At 44.5% G+C, this 16,736-nt stretch overlaps 2 protein-coding genes across 3 annotated transcripts in view; one reads left to right on the forward strand and one right to left on the reverse strand.

Moving 5' to 3' along the window:
• Positions 1-11,082, reverse strand: part of slc4a1ap (solute carrier family 4 member 1 adaptor protein) — a 119,862-nt gene extending 108,780 nt beyond the window's left edge. The window contains exons 1-2 of one of the 2 annotated variants that reach the window (XM_067985146.1): positions 10,957-11,065; positions 1,715-2,400 (exon numbers count right to left, since the gene is read on the reverse strand). In XM_067985146.1, the coding sequence (XP_067841247.1) occupies positions 1,715-2,400; positions 10,957-11,032 (762 nt within the window). In that variant the 5' untranslated portion in view covers positions 11,033-11,065. Of the gene's footprint in view, positions 1-1,714; positions 2,401-10,956 lie in introns of both variants that reach the window. The other variant, XM_067985147.1, reaches the window with a different exon arrangement.
• Positions 11,083-11,469: 387 nt separating this feature from the next.
• The window catches only part of supt7l (SPT7 like, STAGA complex subunit gamma), a 30,310-nt gene continuing 25,043 nt past the window's right edge, over positions 11,470-16,736 (forward strand). The window contains exon 1 of the mRNA XM_067985148.1: positions 11,470-11,556. The gene's annotated coding sequence lies outside the window, so the exon portion shown is untranslated. The remainder of the gene's footprint in view (positions 11,557-16,736) is intronic.

Genomic DNA, 16,736 nt, shown 5'->3' on the forward strand with positions numbered 1-16,736 from the left:
CTACCCTCCAATCTTCAGGCACCTCACCTGTAGCTGTTGATGATTCAAATATCTCTGCTAGGGGACCCGCAATTTCCTCCCTAACCTCCCATAACGTCCTGGGATACATTTAATCAGGTCCCGGAGATTTATCTACCTTGATGCGTGTTAAGACTTCCAGCACCTCCCTCTCTGTAATATGTACACTCCTCAAGACATCACTACTTATTTCCCCAAGTTCCCTAACATCCATGCCTTTCTCAACCGTAAATACCGATGTGAAATATTCATTTAGGATCTCACCCATCTCTTGTGGTTCCGCACATAGATGACCTTGTTGATCATTAAGAGGCCCTACTCTCTCCCTAGTTACTCTTTTGCCCTTTATGTATTTCCAACAAGAGAGAATCTAACCACCTCCCCTTGACATTCCGAGGCATTACCATCGCCGAATCCCCTACCGTCAACATCCTGGGGGTCACCATTGACCAGAAACTTAACTGGACCAGCCATATAAATACTGTGGCTACGAGAGCAGGTCAGAGGCTGGGTATTCTGCGGCAAGTGACTCACCTCCTGGTTCCCCAAAGCCTTTCCACCATCTACAAGGCACAAGTCAGGAGTGTGATGGAATACTCTCCACTTGCTTGGATGAGTGCAGCTCCAACAACACTCAAGAAGCTCGACACCATCCAGGACAAAGCAGCCCGCTTGATTGGCACCCCATCCACCACACCACCTGCACGTTTCCCTCCAAGTCACACACCATCCTGACTTGGAAATATATCGCCGTTCCTTCATAGTCGCTGGGTCAAAATCCTGGAACTCCCTTCCTAACAGCACTGTAGCGGTTCAAGGCGGCGGCTCACCACCACCTTCTCAAGGGCAATTAGGGATGGGCAATAAATGCTGGCCTTGCCAGCGACGCCCACATCCCATTGAACGAATAAATAAAAAATATCTATTTCCCTTTGGGTAAAAAGGATCACACGACTTCCCTTTTTACTTGGAACTTCCTAATTTGTAATTTGTGATTCAGATCCTTTGCCACAATAAAAAATGATAAGGACATAGGCTTTCATTTGTAATATAGTTACAATGACTCTATAGAACAATTTAACCTAATTCAATCAGGTCACCACACTTATTGGATATGTAGACAGAGCCAAAAGTCCAACTGTCTGGAACCTTTCGGAGTCCAAAGGGAAGGTTTCTCCACTATCAAGTGAGTTATCAAAATGTGGACGCAATAAACCCCCCCCTTTTGCCATGAAACGTTGCTCTTGGACCTTAATCATATCTACAATTCAATGTTGTCACTGGTCTATAGGAAAAAATACACACATATGCCATTTTGCTTAAGCCACTTCTTGTGTGAAACTCTTAATTCATCACCCCAAATTGCTCTCACCACTTCAACAGAGCTGTAGTCATGAGCGCATCATCCAAATGTCATAAAATTCCCAGCACTCTTACCAGACACAATCAAGCCGAACCAGACAGGTAGACTCTGACCTTGGTTCTGTCCAGGGGGATTACTTGAAGCTTTATAACAAGGGTGAAATACTGATGGCTGTAGGTGTGTCACTGCTGGGTGTGTGTTCTATTTTGGAAAAGGTACAGTAGCCTTGAACTTGGTATAAAAATTTCACACCTACACCATTACAACTTACTGAAATCTAAACGACCAATGTGCGCATTTCTCTGGTGTTAACTCCATCTGCAAGCTACTCACCTGCAAAACGAGAAGTCTCGTGCTCCCTCCAAATTTAATAACATGGCCAACTTTAAGCCGGTGGTAACAGTTTGGCTGGACTTTCTCTTTGTTTACCACTGTCCCATGCGTGCTGTCCAAGTCGTAAACGTAAAATCCCATGTTGCTCTCCCCATCGGCAACTCTCCTGTGCTGCACTATGGCATGGTAGCGGGAAATGGAAGGATGCTCGAGAGAGATATCGCAGGTCGGAAGCCTACCGACAACATAAAAGCTCTTTGAATTCAGACCGATGTCTGAAACAATGCTGCCATTCTTGAGGATCTCAAAGCTGTAAGGGGCTTCTGCTAAACCCCCCCACGGTGGCTCCACGTATGGGAGCGGTGGGCGGGATTTGTATTTATCCGAAGGTAACCTGGCGGCAGACTTTGGCCTTGTCAGCAGCAACGCGGCTTTGAGGCAATGTTTTTCAACGTGCCGCTGATCTGCCGCAGGCTTTTCGTCAGGCTCGGGCCGGGTTTCTTGATTTTGCCCCGTAGAGATCTCTGTAGCTGCTGCCTCTTTCTCCGTGGACTCTTCGGTAATTTTGACACTTTCAGTCGTTTCAGTGCTGGATACCGAAGGGCTTGAATTCTGAGTCTTCTCCCTCTTCTGCAATGGAGCCAAAGGGAGTAAAGGCTTCTTAAAACCATCACCGTTTAATGTATCTGTAACAAAAAGAAAAACTTCGACATTGTGCAGTAGATGGTTCTATGACCCGTGCATCCGTTAATAAATATTTGAAGCAGAGGAAGATACAGGGCTATGGCGAGAGGGCAGGGCAGTGCCATTAATTCTGGATTGCTCTAGCAAAGAGCCAACACAGCCACAACGGACAGAATGGCCTCTTTCTGTGCTGTAAACTACTATAGTTCTACATTTCTCTGAGACACTCTGGGCAAAAATTGTTACAAATGAGGTAAAGACAGTATTTACAACGGAAGCATAGTAAACGTCAGAGAATTTACATCAAGTAACGGATATTTTTGTAGCTGAAACTTCAAAAATGAACACTTGTGTCCTTACATTCTGTAGTCATGTATAGTTCTCAAAAAAGTATTTATAAGAACATAAGAAATAGGAGCAGGAGTAGGCCAATCGGCCCCTCGAGCCTGCTCCGCCATTCAATAAGATCATGGCTGATCTGATCCTAACCTCAAATCTAAAGAACACAAGAAGTAGGAGCAGGACCCGGCCACTCAGCCCCTGGGCCCGCTCCGCCACCCACAGGGCCTTGACCAATCCGAACTCAGCTTCATGTCCAATTTCCTGCCCGCTCCCCGTAACCCCTAATTCCCTTTACTTCTAGGAAACTGTCTAAATTTCCTGTATTTAAACTGTAGCTCCCCAATCACTCAGTTACTAAATGCCCAGTAAGTTTATTTAGCGAGCAGGAAAGGCCCATGTTCAATCTACGGTTTCAGCCTAGGGGAGTCGTTAAGGATGCTACTTGGCCTCAGTTCTACTGTGCTGGGGGGTGGTAGGAAAGAAGTCAGGGCTCCTGCTCATGATTGCCATCAGTGACTCCTGCTGGAACCTCTGACAGCTTCGGGCTCAGCCTTGATTCAAATAGCATGCGGACAACAGGCCTCGGCGTAAACGCATAGATAACCCTTTTGGGCAAGGTCCAGGGGTTGTCTGGTGCCCGTGGAACCAGAACTAGCTGCGCCTCTAGCCAAGCTGTTCCAGTACAGCTACAACACTGGCATCCACCCGACAATGTGGAAAATTGCCCAGGTATGTCCTGTCCACAAAAAGCAGGACAAATCCAATCCGGCCAATTACCGCCCCATCAGTCTATTCTCAATCATCAGGAAAGTGATGGAAGGTGTCGTCGACAGTGCTATCAAGCGGCACTTACTCACCAATAACCTGCTCACCGATGCTCAGTTTGGGTTCCGCCAGAACCACTCGGCTCCAGACCTCATTACAGCCTTGGTCCAAACATGGACAAAAGAGCTGAATTCCAGAGGTGAGGTGAGAGTGACTGCCCTTGACATCAAGGCAGCATTTGACCGAGTGTGGCACCAAGGAGCCCTAGTAAAATTGAAGTCAATGGGAATCAGGGGGAAAACTCTCCAGTGGCTGGAGTCATACCTAGCACAAAGGAAGATGGTAGTGGTTGTTGGAGGCCAAGCATCTCAGCCCCAGGGCATTGCTGCAGGAGTTCCTCAGGGCAGTGTCCTAGGCCCAACCATCTTCAGCTGCTTCATCAATGACCTTCCCTCCATCATAACGTCAGAAATGGGGATGTTCGCTGATGACTGCACAGTGTTCAGTTCCATTCGCAACCCCTCAGATAATGAAGCAGTCCGAGCCTGCATGCAGCAAGACCTGGACAACATCCAGGCTTGGGCTCATAAGTGGCAAGTAACATTCGCGCCAGATAAGTGCCAGGCAATGACCATCTCCAACAAGAGAGAGTCTAACCACCTCCCCTTGACATTCAACGGCATTACCATCGCCGAATCCCCCACCATCAACATCCTGGGGGTCACCATTGACCAGAAACTTAACTGGACCAGCCATATAAATACTGTGGCTACGAGAGCAGGTCAGAGGCTGGGTATTCTGCGGCGAGTGACTCACCTCCTGACTCCCCAAAGCCTTTCCACCATCTACAAGGCACAAGTCAGGAGTGTGATGGAATACTCTCCACTTGCCTGGATGAGTGCAGCTCCAACAACACTCAAGAAGCTCGACACCATCCAAGATAAAGCAGCCCGCTTGATTGGCACCCCATCCACCACCGGCGCACTGTGGCTGCAGTGTGCACCATCCACAGGATGCACTGCAGCAACTCGCCAAGGCTTCTTCGACAGCAGCTCCCAAACCCGCGACCTCTACCACCTAGAAGGACAAGAGCAGCAGGCACATGGGAACAACACCACCTGCACATTCCCCTCCAAGTCACACACCATCCCGACTTGGAAATATATCGCCGTTCCTTCATTGTCGCTGGGTCAAAATCCTGGAACTCCCTTCCTAACAGCACTGTGGGAGAACCGTCACCACACGGACTGCAGCGGTTCAAGAAGGCGGCTCACCACCACCTTCTTGAGGGCAATTAGGGATGGGCAATAAATGCCAGCCTTGCCAGCGACGCCCACATCCCGTGAACGAATAAAAAAAAAATATTCTAGGAAGAAAAATCGGAGAGAGAAAAAAAAGATGCGGTTGCTGAAGCACAAGAGGACTGGAGGAGAGGTAAACGTAACTCCCCCTCTTCAAAAAGGCCAGTCAGTCGTACTTCAGTTGTTGATAAACTACTAGAGTCTAAAGTGTGGGATGAAATTAGTAACCATTTGGAGAAACATTAGTTAATCAGCACAGTCAGCATAAATTTCTAAAAGGTTGTGCTTGATCAACCTTAAAAAATTCTTAGAAGAAACAATAGAGAGGATGAATAAAGAAAATGTACTGGATGTGGTTTACATGATGAAGAACTTGATAAGGCACCACTCAAAAGATTTATGGTCTCAGAATTGTGGGAAATATGGCTACATGGATAGATAGCTGATTGGAGGGCAGAAAACAGTTTCTTGGGCTGAAAAGATGTAGTGTTCCAAAAGGATCCATTTTCGTGCCGTTATAATATGATCTGCATCTAGGAATTGAGGGAATGGTATTGAAATTTGCTGACGACACCAAATTGGGGGGCACAGCAAATTGTGAAAGACTGCAGGAGAGCACAGTTAGGCTAATTGGATAAGCAGCTAGGTGGCAGACGCAGTTTAATGTAAAATCGTGGGCCAGTCAGCAGAGATTTATTTTGGCATCTTGTTGTCCTGCTTAACCTTGAGCTGAGCTGACTTATTTTTAGTTTTCCTACCGCTAGTAATTTATCCTCTTCCTCTACTGTGAAGACAGATACAAATTACTCATTTAACAAGTCTACCATTCCTTATTGTCAGTTACAGTATCACCTGCATCTGTCTTTAATGGGCCTACATTCCCTTTTACCACTCTCCTTCTCTTAATATATTTATGGAATCCATTCAATAACTGCATCTGGTCTGAGCCGAGGTAAGCTGGGAAAGGGGGGCGGGCGGGGAATTATTAACTTTGTGGACCCAAATTTGGTAGAGTTTAACCACTGCAGTCAACAATGAATGAAAGTAAGCCATCACACCAGAGGAAGTTAATTACATAAAAACTGGCCCCAATATAATTTTTAAATGTACCTAGATCATGTTTCTTTGGAACTACTGATTAATTGCTCTTGCTGTATGTTATATTAACTATTCCTCAGTGCCTGACTGCCATCTTGTAAAAAAAAAACAGGCTCTTCTTGTTTTTGTGAGGTCTCAGCTAAGGAATCAACAGGAAATTTCTTTTCCTCACCATTCCATTTTTCTTAGTGAGCGTCCCAGTTGGATGATGCTAATTTTTTCTAAACGATTGCAGTTAGGACTCCTGTGAGACATGGTGCCAAATTACTCTCATAATGAATATAATGGAGACCAACTAAAATGGATATTCCAAATCAAAGTTCAATCTGTCACTGTTGTACAATGATCTACTTAAAAACAGCAATACCAACAGCCCTTTTCAGCTTTCAAAACGCATCATTGTTTCTTGAACAGAACGCTGGCGAAAGTGATTTTCTGTATAAGTTTAAGTTGCTTTACATCCTAGGTTTTCAAACTGGGGTCCATAGACCATCAGGGATTTGCAAGGGGGATCAGATTCCTGTCCACATGGGGCCATGCATACCATGTACCTTGAGCCAGAGAAAAGATTTTTGTACACCGCAAGTTGTAATGATCTGGAATGCACTGCCTAAAAGGGTGGTGGAAGTAGATTCAATAGTAACTTTCAAAGGGGAAGTGGATAAATACTTGAAGGGAAAACATTTATAGGGCTATAGGGAAAGAACAAGGGAATGGGACTAATTGGATAGCTCTTTCAAAGAGCTCGATGGGCCGAATGGCCTCCTCTTGTGTTGTACCTACTATGATACTAGCAGTGTCAAGAATTCTGTATTCTTTATTTGTTATTTATTGATGCATTATTTCTGTACCTCTATATTTTAAAAAATGCTGCAATTATTACACCATATTTCCTTGGCTAGCTGAAACTAACTTTCAGAAGCTAGGACCAGGGTGGTGGGGGGGGGGGGGGCGGTGTCCCACAAGAATCAGAATTTGCAGGGGGTTCCTGGAGAGGTTTGAAAACGACTGCTCTGAAAACCACCAATTATTTACATTGTGAAGCAGAACCAGAGAAATATGCAGAACACAGCAGGCGGGTAGGATCATGCAGCCAAAGAGAAATACTATCAGTATAAAGCACTTCACTTTTTCACAAGCTCAGGGCCTGTGTCTTCAAACAGATTTTCACTTCACAGGGGTAATTTTATTGTATAAATGAACCGAGCTGAAGCCATTAAAAATTGACATTGATTGTGTTAGTTTAAATGCTAACAGACTGATGTGGAGCCATCTTATTTTAAAAAGAAACACTATAATTTTGCATTTTGTTGATCTCCCAGCAATACACGCCACTCTTGAGAGAGGTGGGCAACCTGCTCCCATACCCCCAACAGTGTCACTGTGAGTTCAAAAAGTGACTGGGAGGGGAACTCACCCCCAGATTTTCCCTCCATTCGAGAGGGAGGGAGCCTGGTATCTAAAAAGCACCTCCCGAGTATGAGATTGGGAATTCACCATTTGTGAGGTGAACACTGCTGCAACAGAACTGCATCCAACCACATCATGGTACATTTTATCGGGGCTTTAATTCCCCAGGCTTTTCTTGTTAAAGCCCGACTCTTTCCCATTTATATAAATTTTGTCATGGACAGCGCTAAAAATAAAATATTTGTTGAATGATCTATAGAATAAATCGTCTTTGGTGAGGGTGAACGGTGCAGCAGGGTCGACACTGCTTTCATCTATGGGAGCTGAGTTCTCATTTAGCCCAGACTGATGGGATGAAAGCTTCCCCAGTTTCTTGTGAATATCCTTTGTGAAATAAGTTTTGGCAGTATCATTCCCATGCTTCATGGACAAGAGTCCACAGCATAAAATTGCCCTTCATTCAGCACTAATTGGAATTCTCTGAGGTGCCACGGGATGGTTGGTGTGGGAAGTAGAAATTGGTCACAATGGTGCAGTAGGGGGTATTATCTGAGGCTGAGACTGGGGCAGGTGCATACTGCTGGGACAGAGTAGATGGAGCTTAACTCTGCACCTATGTCACCAGGGAGTGCTTGATGCTCACAGTAGGTGCCTAAAGTGGAAAGTGTCCTATTCACTCTCACTTTGATGAGCACAAAATTCACCAAAAAAGGTAGCTAGCAGTTAGACTGACAAAAAATCCCCTTTACTTGGCATTGGACATAACCCAAAGAAATGGTAGGTCTCTCGGGTAGAGCGTCACCTCTTTTAATTTACAGAGTTGCTGTCAAAGTCAGACCTGTTCCGGCAGCAATGCTGTAATATAAAGAACCATAAAAATTAAACACTCAAACTTCACTTCAGTTCGTTATAAATTTAATAAAGTTATGAAATTAAATGATTTTCATATAATGGATGGGTCATAGGTGGATGTACACAACTAAGGATTATCACTACATTAATTTACAGTGATTACATCATTGTTAATCCTTCAGAGTGCACTGGTCGAACTCAGCTGTGACACCAGCTATTGGCAAAAAGTTCTTCCAAATTGGAAGAACCTATGCAACCAACGAACATACGAATTAAGAGCAGGAGTGGGCCATTCGGCCCCTCGAGCCTGCTCTTCCATTTGTTAAGATCATGGCTGATCTGATTGCGACCTACTTTCCCATCTACCGACTATAACCTTTGACTCCCTTGTTAATCAGGAATCTATCTAACTCAGCCTTAAAAATATTCAATGACCCTGCCTCCACCGCTCTCTGGGGAAGGGAGTTCCACAGACTCACGACCCACCGAGAGAAAAAATTTCTCCTCATCTCCGTCTTAAATGGGAGACCCCTTATTTTTAAACTGTGGCCCCTAGTTCTAGTCTCTCCCACAAGGAGAAACATCCTCTCAGCATCTACCCCTTCAAGTCCCCTCAGGATCTTATATGTTTCAATAAGATCACCTCTCAATCTTCTAAACTCCAGTGTATACAGGCCCAACTTGTCCAACCTTTCCTCATAAGATAACCTCCTCATCCCAGGAATCAGTCGAGTGAGCCTTCTCTGAACTGCCTTCAAAGCAATTATATCCTTTCTTAAATAAGGAGATCAAAACTGTACACAGTATTCTAGATGTGGTCTCACCAATGCCCTGTACAACTGTAGCAAAACATCTCTACTTTTATATTCCATTCCCCTTGCAATAAATGACAACATTCCATTTGCCTTCCTAATCACTTGCTGTACCTGCATACTAACTTTTTGTGATTCATGTACTAGGACACCCATATCCCTCTGTACCTCAGAGTTCTGCAGTCTCTCTCCATTTAAATAATATACTGCTTTTCTATTCCTCCTGCTAAAGTGGACAAGTTCACATTTTCATCCAGAGGGTGGTGGGGGTCTGGAACTCTCTGCCTGAAAGGGTGGTAGAGGCAGAAACCCTCATCGCATTTAAAAAGTACTTGGACATACACTTGAGGTGCCATAACCTATAAGGCTACGGACCAAGAGCTGGAAAGTGGGATTAGGTTGGATAGCTCTTTTTGGCCGGCACAGACATGATGGGCTGAAAGATCTCCTTCTGTGCTGTAAATTTCTTTGATTCATTATATCATTGCTGCTTGTTTATAGAATCATAGAATGGTTACAACACAGAAGGAAGCCATTTGGCCCATCGAGTCTGTGCCGGCTCTTCGTAAGAGCAATCCAGTTCGTCCCATTCTCCCGCCCTTTCCCCGTAGCCTGCAAATTTTTTCCCTTCAAGTATTTATCCAATTCCTTTTTGAAAGCCACGATTGAATCTGCCTCCACCACCCTTTCAGGCAGCGCATTCCACTACTCACTGCGTAAAAAAGTTTTTCCTCATGTCGCCTTTGGTTCTTTTGCCAATCACCTTAAATCTGTGTCCTCTGTTTCTCAATCCTTCTGCTAGTGAGAAGAGTTTCTCTTTCTGTCATGCTTAAAAACCTAGGATGGATGTCTGGACAGTTGCTGCAGCGGCAAATTGGTGGCGTGTCTCCAAATGCACTGCGCAGTGGAACCCGTTCCAGTTTGATGTGACGTGCAGGAGGGGGATGTTGTTGCAATTATTCTGGATGCTAGATATCCAATGGGGTCAAGTATTCAATGAATGCAATTAAACTAGAAGCAATCTCATTAGAATTTAAGAAGATGACAAAAGACCATCCAGCCCATCAAAGCTGCTCCTTCCTGATCCTATCTATTCAAATTCTGTGTAAATGCTCTATTATTCCCAGTATATAAAAGAATTAGAAAAAAAATCTATTAAGATTTTATTCACTACACAATTGTATCTAACACAAAAACAATTGTACTTTTATCCCCTTGTCAATTTTAACAATGTTCAACTTCTTTTCTTGCCAACTTTCTCCCCAGCCTTTGCTGCGTTATGTACTTTGAGCACTTGTTGCCTCAAACTACCTCACCATGCAGCCACTCTGCGTAAGTGGCCCCGGGCATAATGATCGTTGATGGAATAGTTGGTAGTGGAGTGGATTCTGTCCTATCTAAACGTGCACTTTCCAGCAGGGTTCGCTGAATTGTGATCAGGGGCTAGGCATCTGGATTAGAGAATGGGAAAAAGGTGTTATAGACCCAAGCTGTGATCAGTGAGCTGAGGCAGCAGAGGAAATAGTGATCAACTCCAGGCACAAGTGTCCACCTCTGAATTAGTTGTGTGTGCAATTCCCTACAAAAACAACAGTAACTACGTTAAAAGTACTTCACTGGCCTTGGACCGTTTTACTACGTATAAGGCGTTAAATAAATGCACGTTGCTGTTGGTGGCTATAAAGGGCTTTGGGACAGCCTGAGGTTGTGAAAGACGCTTTATGAATGAAATGTCCATGTTACTATCTATAATGTCCATGTTACTATCTATAATGTCCACCCATCTCCAGTTTATATCTAATAGGTACCTTTTCTGTTCTATTTTTTGGATGGGTTCTGATCAGCCTCATTCACTTTGGATTCTAACTCTCCCTCCGACACCTCCCGGTCTGTGTGGCGCACGGCGACACCTGGAGCTACCGCCTACCGCCGCGGATATCTAAATAAATGAACCGAACCGAACCGAAGAGCTGGTTACCTGCTGAGGGTGGAGGGGGAGGTGGGCTCGCTCGGTGCTCGGCCTCGGGCGACTGTCCCGCCGATGCGTCCGCCATGGTAACGTGCGCCACTCTATTTCTTCCCCACGCATCTTTCTACAGGGAGGAGTTGTCCCCGAAACACTGGTTCCAGTCTAAAAGATGTATTTAAAATATGTGCCAAGTAATTCGTCCGCAGCGAGTGACACTAACCCGCCCCGTCCGTCCTCTCTCTCTCTCTCTACTCATATTTTAAACCCCGGGCTTTGGTTGCTACTCTTTTCAAACATTCGCCTACGATCGGCGTGGAACCGGTCCCGTAACAGGGACGAATAAACATTCAAGATCCATTATCTGTGCTTAAGATCCCTTCACACACACACACTAATACCGTGAGTATTTCAAACACGATTTAAAAGTACGCGCGAGATGTTAAATGTAATTATTATTGTGGAGTGCGGCTTCGGGCGGGGGTTGAGTTTCCGGGGGAAGAGAATGAGGATGACCCCGTCTCCAGGGGAGGCGTCATCCAGAAGCGACTGGGAGCTGGAGCTGAGGGAGGAGTAAATACACCACGCAGACAGCATAACGGCCATAAATAGGTAAGGATGAAGTTAAGAGAGTCTTAATTGACTCAAGTACGAAGAAAGGCTTTGGGGGGGAGAGAGAATTGTTGCGTTTTTCATTACTGAGGAGATTACTGGATGATTTGAGTAGAGGTGTTTAAAGTTATGAAGGGATGTGACAGAGTAGATGGGAACAGGCTGTTTCCAGTGGTTGAGGGATCTAGAAACAGGGGACATAAATATAAGAACTTTTCTTTTTTAACACTGAGGGTTGTGGAATGGGAGTTATTCCCCCCTTCCCCCCCCCCCCCCACGTGGCACGGCAGAGGGGGTTCAAGGAAGGAGTTCAAGGGGGCAGGGGTGTAGTGACTGAGTGGCCTCTGATGGTGAATAGAACAGGGAGGAAGCCAATGTCAGGAACAAAGGGTGTATGTGGGTATGTATGGCTGGAGGAGGTTGTTGAGGTAAGATAGGGTAAAGCCATGGAGTGCTTTGAAACATAGAAAATAGAAGCAGGAGTTGGCCATTCGGCCCTTCCAGCCTGCTCCACCTTTCAATATGATATGGCTGATCCTCTATCTCAATACCATATTCCTGCTCTCTCCCCATACCCCTTGATGCCATTTGTGCCTAGAAATCTATCTAACAAAGAGATCTATGAGTACAGGTTCATAGCTCCTTGAAAGTGGAGTCACAGGTGGATAGGGTGGTGAAGAAGGCATTCAGCATGCTTGGTTTCATTGGTCAGAACATTGAATACAGGAGTTGGGATGTCTTGTTGAAGTTGTACAAGACATTAGTAAGGCCACACTTGGAATACTGTGTACAGTTCTGGTCACCCTATTATAGAAAGGATATTATTAAACTAGAAAGAGTGCAGAAAAGGTTTACTAGGATGCTACCGGGACTTGATTGTTTGACTTATAGGGAGAGGTTGGATAGACTGAGACTTTTTTCCCTGGAGAGTAGGAGGTTTAGGGGTGATCTTATAGAAGTCTATAAAATAATGAGGGGCATAGATAAGATAGATAGTCAAAATCTTTTCCCGAAGGTAGGGGAGTCTATAACGAGGGGGCATAGATTTAAGGTGAGAGGGGAGAGATACAAAAGGGTCCAGAGGGGCAATTTTTTCACTCAAAGGGTGGTGAGTGTCTGGAACGAGCTGCCAGAGGCAGTAGTAGAGGCGGGTACAATTTTGTCTTTTAAAAAGCATTTGGACAGTTACATGGGTAAGATGGGTATAGAGGGATATGGGCCAAGTGCAGGCAATTGGGACTAGCTTAGTGGTATAAACTGGGCGACATGGACATGTTGGGCCGAAGGGCCTGTTTCCATGTTGTAAACTTCTATGATTCTAGCTCCTTATTAAATATATTGAGTGACTTGGCCTACACAGCCTTTTGTGGTAGAGAATTCCACAGGTTCAACACCCTCTGAGTGAAGAAATTTCTCCTCATCTCAGTCCTAAATGTCCTACCCCGTATCCTGAGTCTGTGACCCCTCGTTCTGGACCCCCCAGCCAGGGGAAACATCCTCCCTGCATCCAGTCTGTCTAGCTCTGTCAGAATTTTATATGTTTCAATGAGATCCCCTCTCATTCTTCTAAACTCGAGTGAATACAGGCCAAGTCGACCCATCCTCTCCTCATATGACAGTCCTGCCATCCCAGGGATCAGTCTGCGAGAGCAAAGATCGTGAAATTGATTGGCTGGAGTTTGGAGAGGATGAGGGTGATGTGAATGTGGATATAGCATTTTGAATTTTGTGGAGCTAGGGAGACCAGGATAGTTTTAGAGAAGTTACACCTTGATGTGATGAAGGCATGAATGAGGGTTTCAACAGCAGTGCAGAAGAGGTAAGAGTGGAGGCCATTGATGTTACAGAGGTGTTAAAGAAAAATTCTTGAAAATGGAACAGTACGCCTAGTTTCCACTGGACAGCCATATGTGGCAAACAGGGAGGTGGACGAAATCAAGGCCAGAAGCACATAGGTTCTTGAGGGAGCTGAAAGAGGATGGCTTCGGTTTTATCAATGATAATCAAGGGGGAGAAATATTGGCTTATCCATTTAGTCGTATATAGGCATTGAAGAGTGTAGTTATAGAATCATAGAAAGTTAGGGCATTGAAGGAGGCCATTCGGCCCATCGTGTTCGTGCCAGCCGAGAAAGAGCTATCCAGCTTAATCCCACTTTCCAGCTTGAAGTGGCGTAGCCCTGTAGGTTACGGCACTTCAAGTGCACATCCAAGTACTTTTTAAATGAGTTGAGGGTTTTTGCCTCGAACACCATTTCAAGCAGTGAGTTCCAGACCCCCACCACCCTCTGGCGTAGGTGGAGAGATAAAATAATGGAAAGATGTTGGAGGATGATGAAATGGTCAATGGTACCAAAGGCAGTGAAGAGATCAAGATGCATAAGGAGAGACAGCAAATTGTGGTCACAGTCTCGCACAAGGTGTCATTTGTCTCTTTGACCATTACAGCCTGAGTGGTGTAGACTAGATGGAAGTTGGATTAGAGGTTCTCAAACAGGGAGTGCTGGGAATAGTAGGGGTGCCGGAACCTGGCTGTCCTGACTCTACTCTCGGCTATGTGGATTTACATGTATCATAGTAGATTCAGCACAGGAGGAGGCCGTTCAGCCCATGGTGCCTGTACCAGCTCTTTGAAAGAGCTATCCAATTAGTCCCTTGCTCTTTCCCCATAGCCCTGTAAATTTTACCCCTTCAAGTATTTATCTAATTCCCCTTTGAAAGTTACTATTGAATCTGCTTCCACCACCCTTTCAGGCAGTGCATTCCAGATCATTACAACTCGCTGCTTTAAAAAAATGTTTCCTCATGTCGCCTCCTACTTTTTTGTCGATCACCTTAAATCTGTGTCCTCTGGTTACTGACCTTTCTGCACTGACAACAGTTTCCCCTTATTTACTCTGTCAAAACTGTTCGTGATTTTGAACACCTCTATCAAATCTCCCCTTAACCTTCTCTGTTCTAAGGAGAACAACCCCAGCTTCTCTAGTCTCTCCACATAACTGAAGTCCCTCATCCCTGACACCATTCTAATAAATCTCTTCTGCACCCTACCTAAGGTCTTCACATCCTTCCGAAATTGTGGTGCCCAAATTGAACACAATACTCCAGCTGAGGCCTAACCAGTGTTTTATAAAGGTTTAGCATAACTTCCTTGCTTTTGTACTCCATGCCTCTATCAATAAAGCCCAGGATCTCATGCTTTTTTAAATTTCTCAACTTGTCCTGTCACCTTCAAAGATTTGTATATGTCCACCCCCAGGTCTCTCTGTTCCTGCAACTCCTTCAAAATTGTAATATTTAGTTTATATTGCCTCTCCTCATTCTTCCTAACAAAATGCATCACTTCACACTTTTCTGCATAAAATTTTATCTGCAATGTGTCTGCCCATTTCACCAGTCTGTCTATGTCCTCCTGAAGTCTGTTACTATCCTCCACATTGTTTACTACATTTCCCAGTTTCGTGTCATCTGCAAATTTGAAATTACACCCTCTATACCCAGTGGTCCTAATACTGACCCCTGGGGAACACCAATGTATATTCCCTCCAGCCTGTAAAACAACTGTTCGCCACAGCTCTCTGCTTTCTGTCCCCGAGCCAATTTTGTATCCACACTGCCACTGTCCCTTTCATCCCATGGGCATTAATTTTGCTAACAAATCTATTATGTGGTACTTTATGAAATGCCTTTTGAAAGTCCATATACATAACATCAACTGCTCTACACTCATCAACCCCCTCTATTACTTCATCAAAGAACTCAATCAAGTTAGTCAAAGACGATTTTCCTTTAATAAACCTGTGCTGACTTTAGGAACATAGGAACAGGAGTAGGCCATTCAGCCCCTCGTGCCTGCTCCGCCATTTGATAAGATCATGGCTGATCTGTGATCTAACTCCATTTACCTGCCTCTGGCCCATACCCCTTAATACCTTTGGTTGCCAAAAAGCTATCTATCTCAGATTTAAATTTAGCAATTGAGCTAGTATCAATTGCTATTTGCGGAAGAGAGTTCCAAACTTCTACCACCCTTTGTGTGTAGAAATGTTTTCTAATTTCACTCCTGAAAGGCCTGGCTCTCATTTTTAGACTGTGCCCCCTACTCCTAAAATCCCCAACCAGCGGAAATAGTTTCTCTCTATCCACCCTATCTGTTCCCCTGAATATCTTATAAACTTCGATCAGATCACCCCTTAACCTTCGAAACTCTAGAGAATACAACCCCAATTTGTGTAATCTCTCCTCGTAACTTAACCCTTGAAGTCCGGGTATCATTCTAGTAAACCTACGCTGCACTCCCTCCAAGGCCAATATGTCCTTCCGAAGGTGCGGTGCCCAGAACTGCTCAGAGTACTCCAGGTGCGGTCTAACCAGGGTTTTGTATAGCTGCAGCATAACTTCTGCCCCCTTGTACTCGAGTCCTCTAGATATAAAGGCCAGCATTCCATTAGCCTTATTGATTATTTTCTGCACCTGTTCATGACACTTCAATGATCTATGTACCTGAACCCCTAAGTCCCTTTGGACATCCACTGTTTTTAACTTTTTACCATTTAGAAAGTACCCTATTCTATTCTTTTTTGATCCAAAGTGGATGACCTCACATTTGTCTACATTGAATTCCATTTGCCACAGTTTTGCCCATTCACCTAATCTATCAATATCCCTTTGTAATTTTATGTTTTCATCTACACTGCTTACAATGCCACCAATCTTTGTGTCATCGGCAAACTTAGATATGAGACTTTCTATGCTTTCATCTAAGTTGTTAATAAATATTGTGAATAATTGAGGCCCCAAGACAGATCCCTGCGGGACTCCACTAGTTTCATTTATTCAACCGTACTTTTCCAAGTGTCAATTAATTTTGTCTGGGGTTATTGCGTCTAAAACATTCCCCACCACCGACGTTATTTTTTAAATGGTGAGAGATTGGGAAATGTTGATGTTCAAAGGGACCTGGGTGTCCTTGTACATGAGTCAATGAAAGTTAACATGCAGGTGCAGCAAGCAATTAGGAAGGCAAATGGTATGTTGGCCTTTATTACAAGAGGATTTGAATACAGGAGTAAAGATGTCTTACTGTAATTATATAGGGCCTTGGTGAGTCCGCACCTGGAGTATTGTGTACAATTTTGATCTTTCCTAAGAAAGGATATACTTGCCATAGAGGGAGTGCCG

Source organism: Heptranchias perlo, chromosome 5, assembly GCF_035084215.1.
Source record: "Heptranchias perlo isolate sHepPer1 chromosome 5, sHepPer1.hap1, whole genome shotgun sequence".
Classification (NCBI taxonomy): domain Eukaryota; kingdom Metazoa; phylum Chordata; class Chondrichthyes; order Hexanchiformes; family Hexanchidae; genus Heptranchias; species Heptranchias perlo.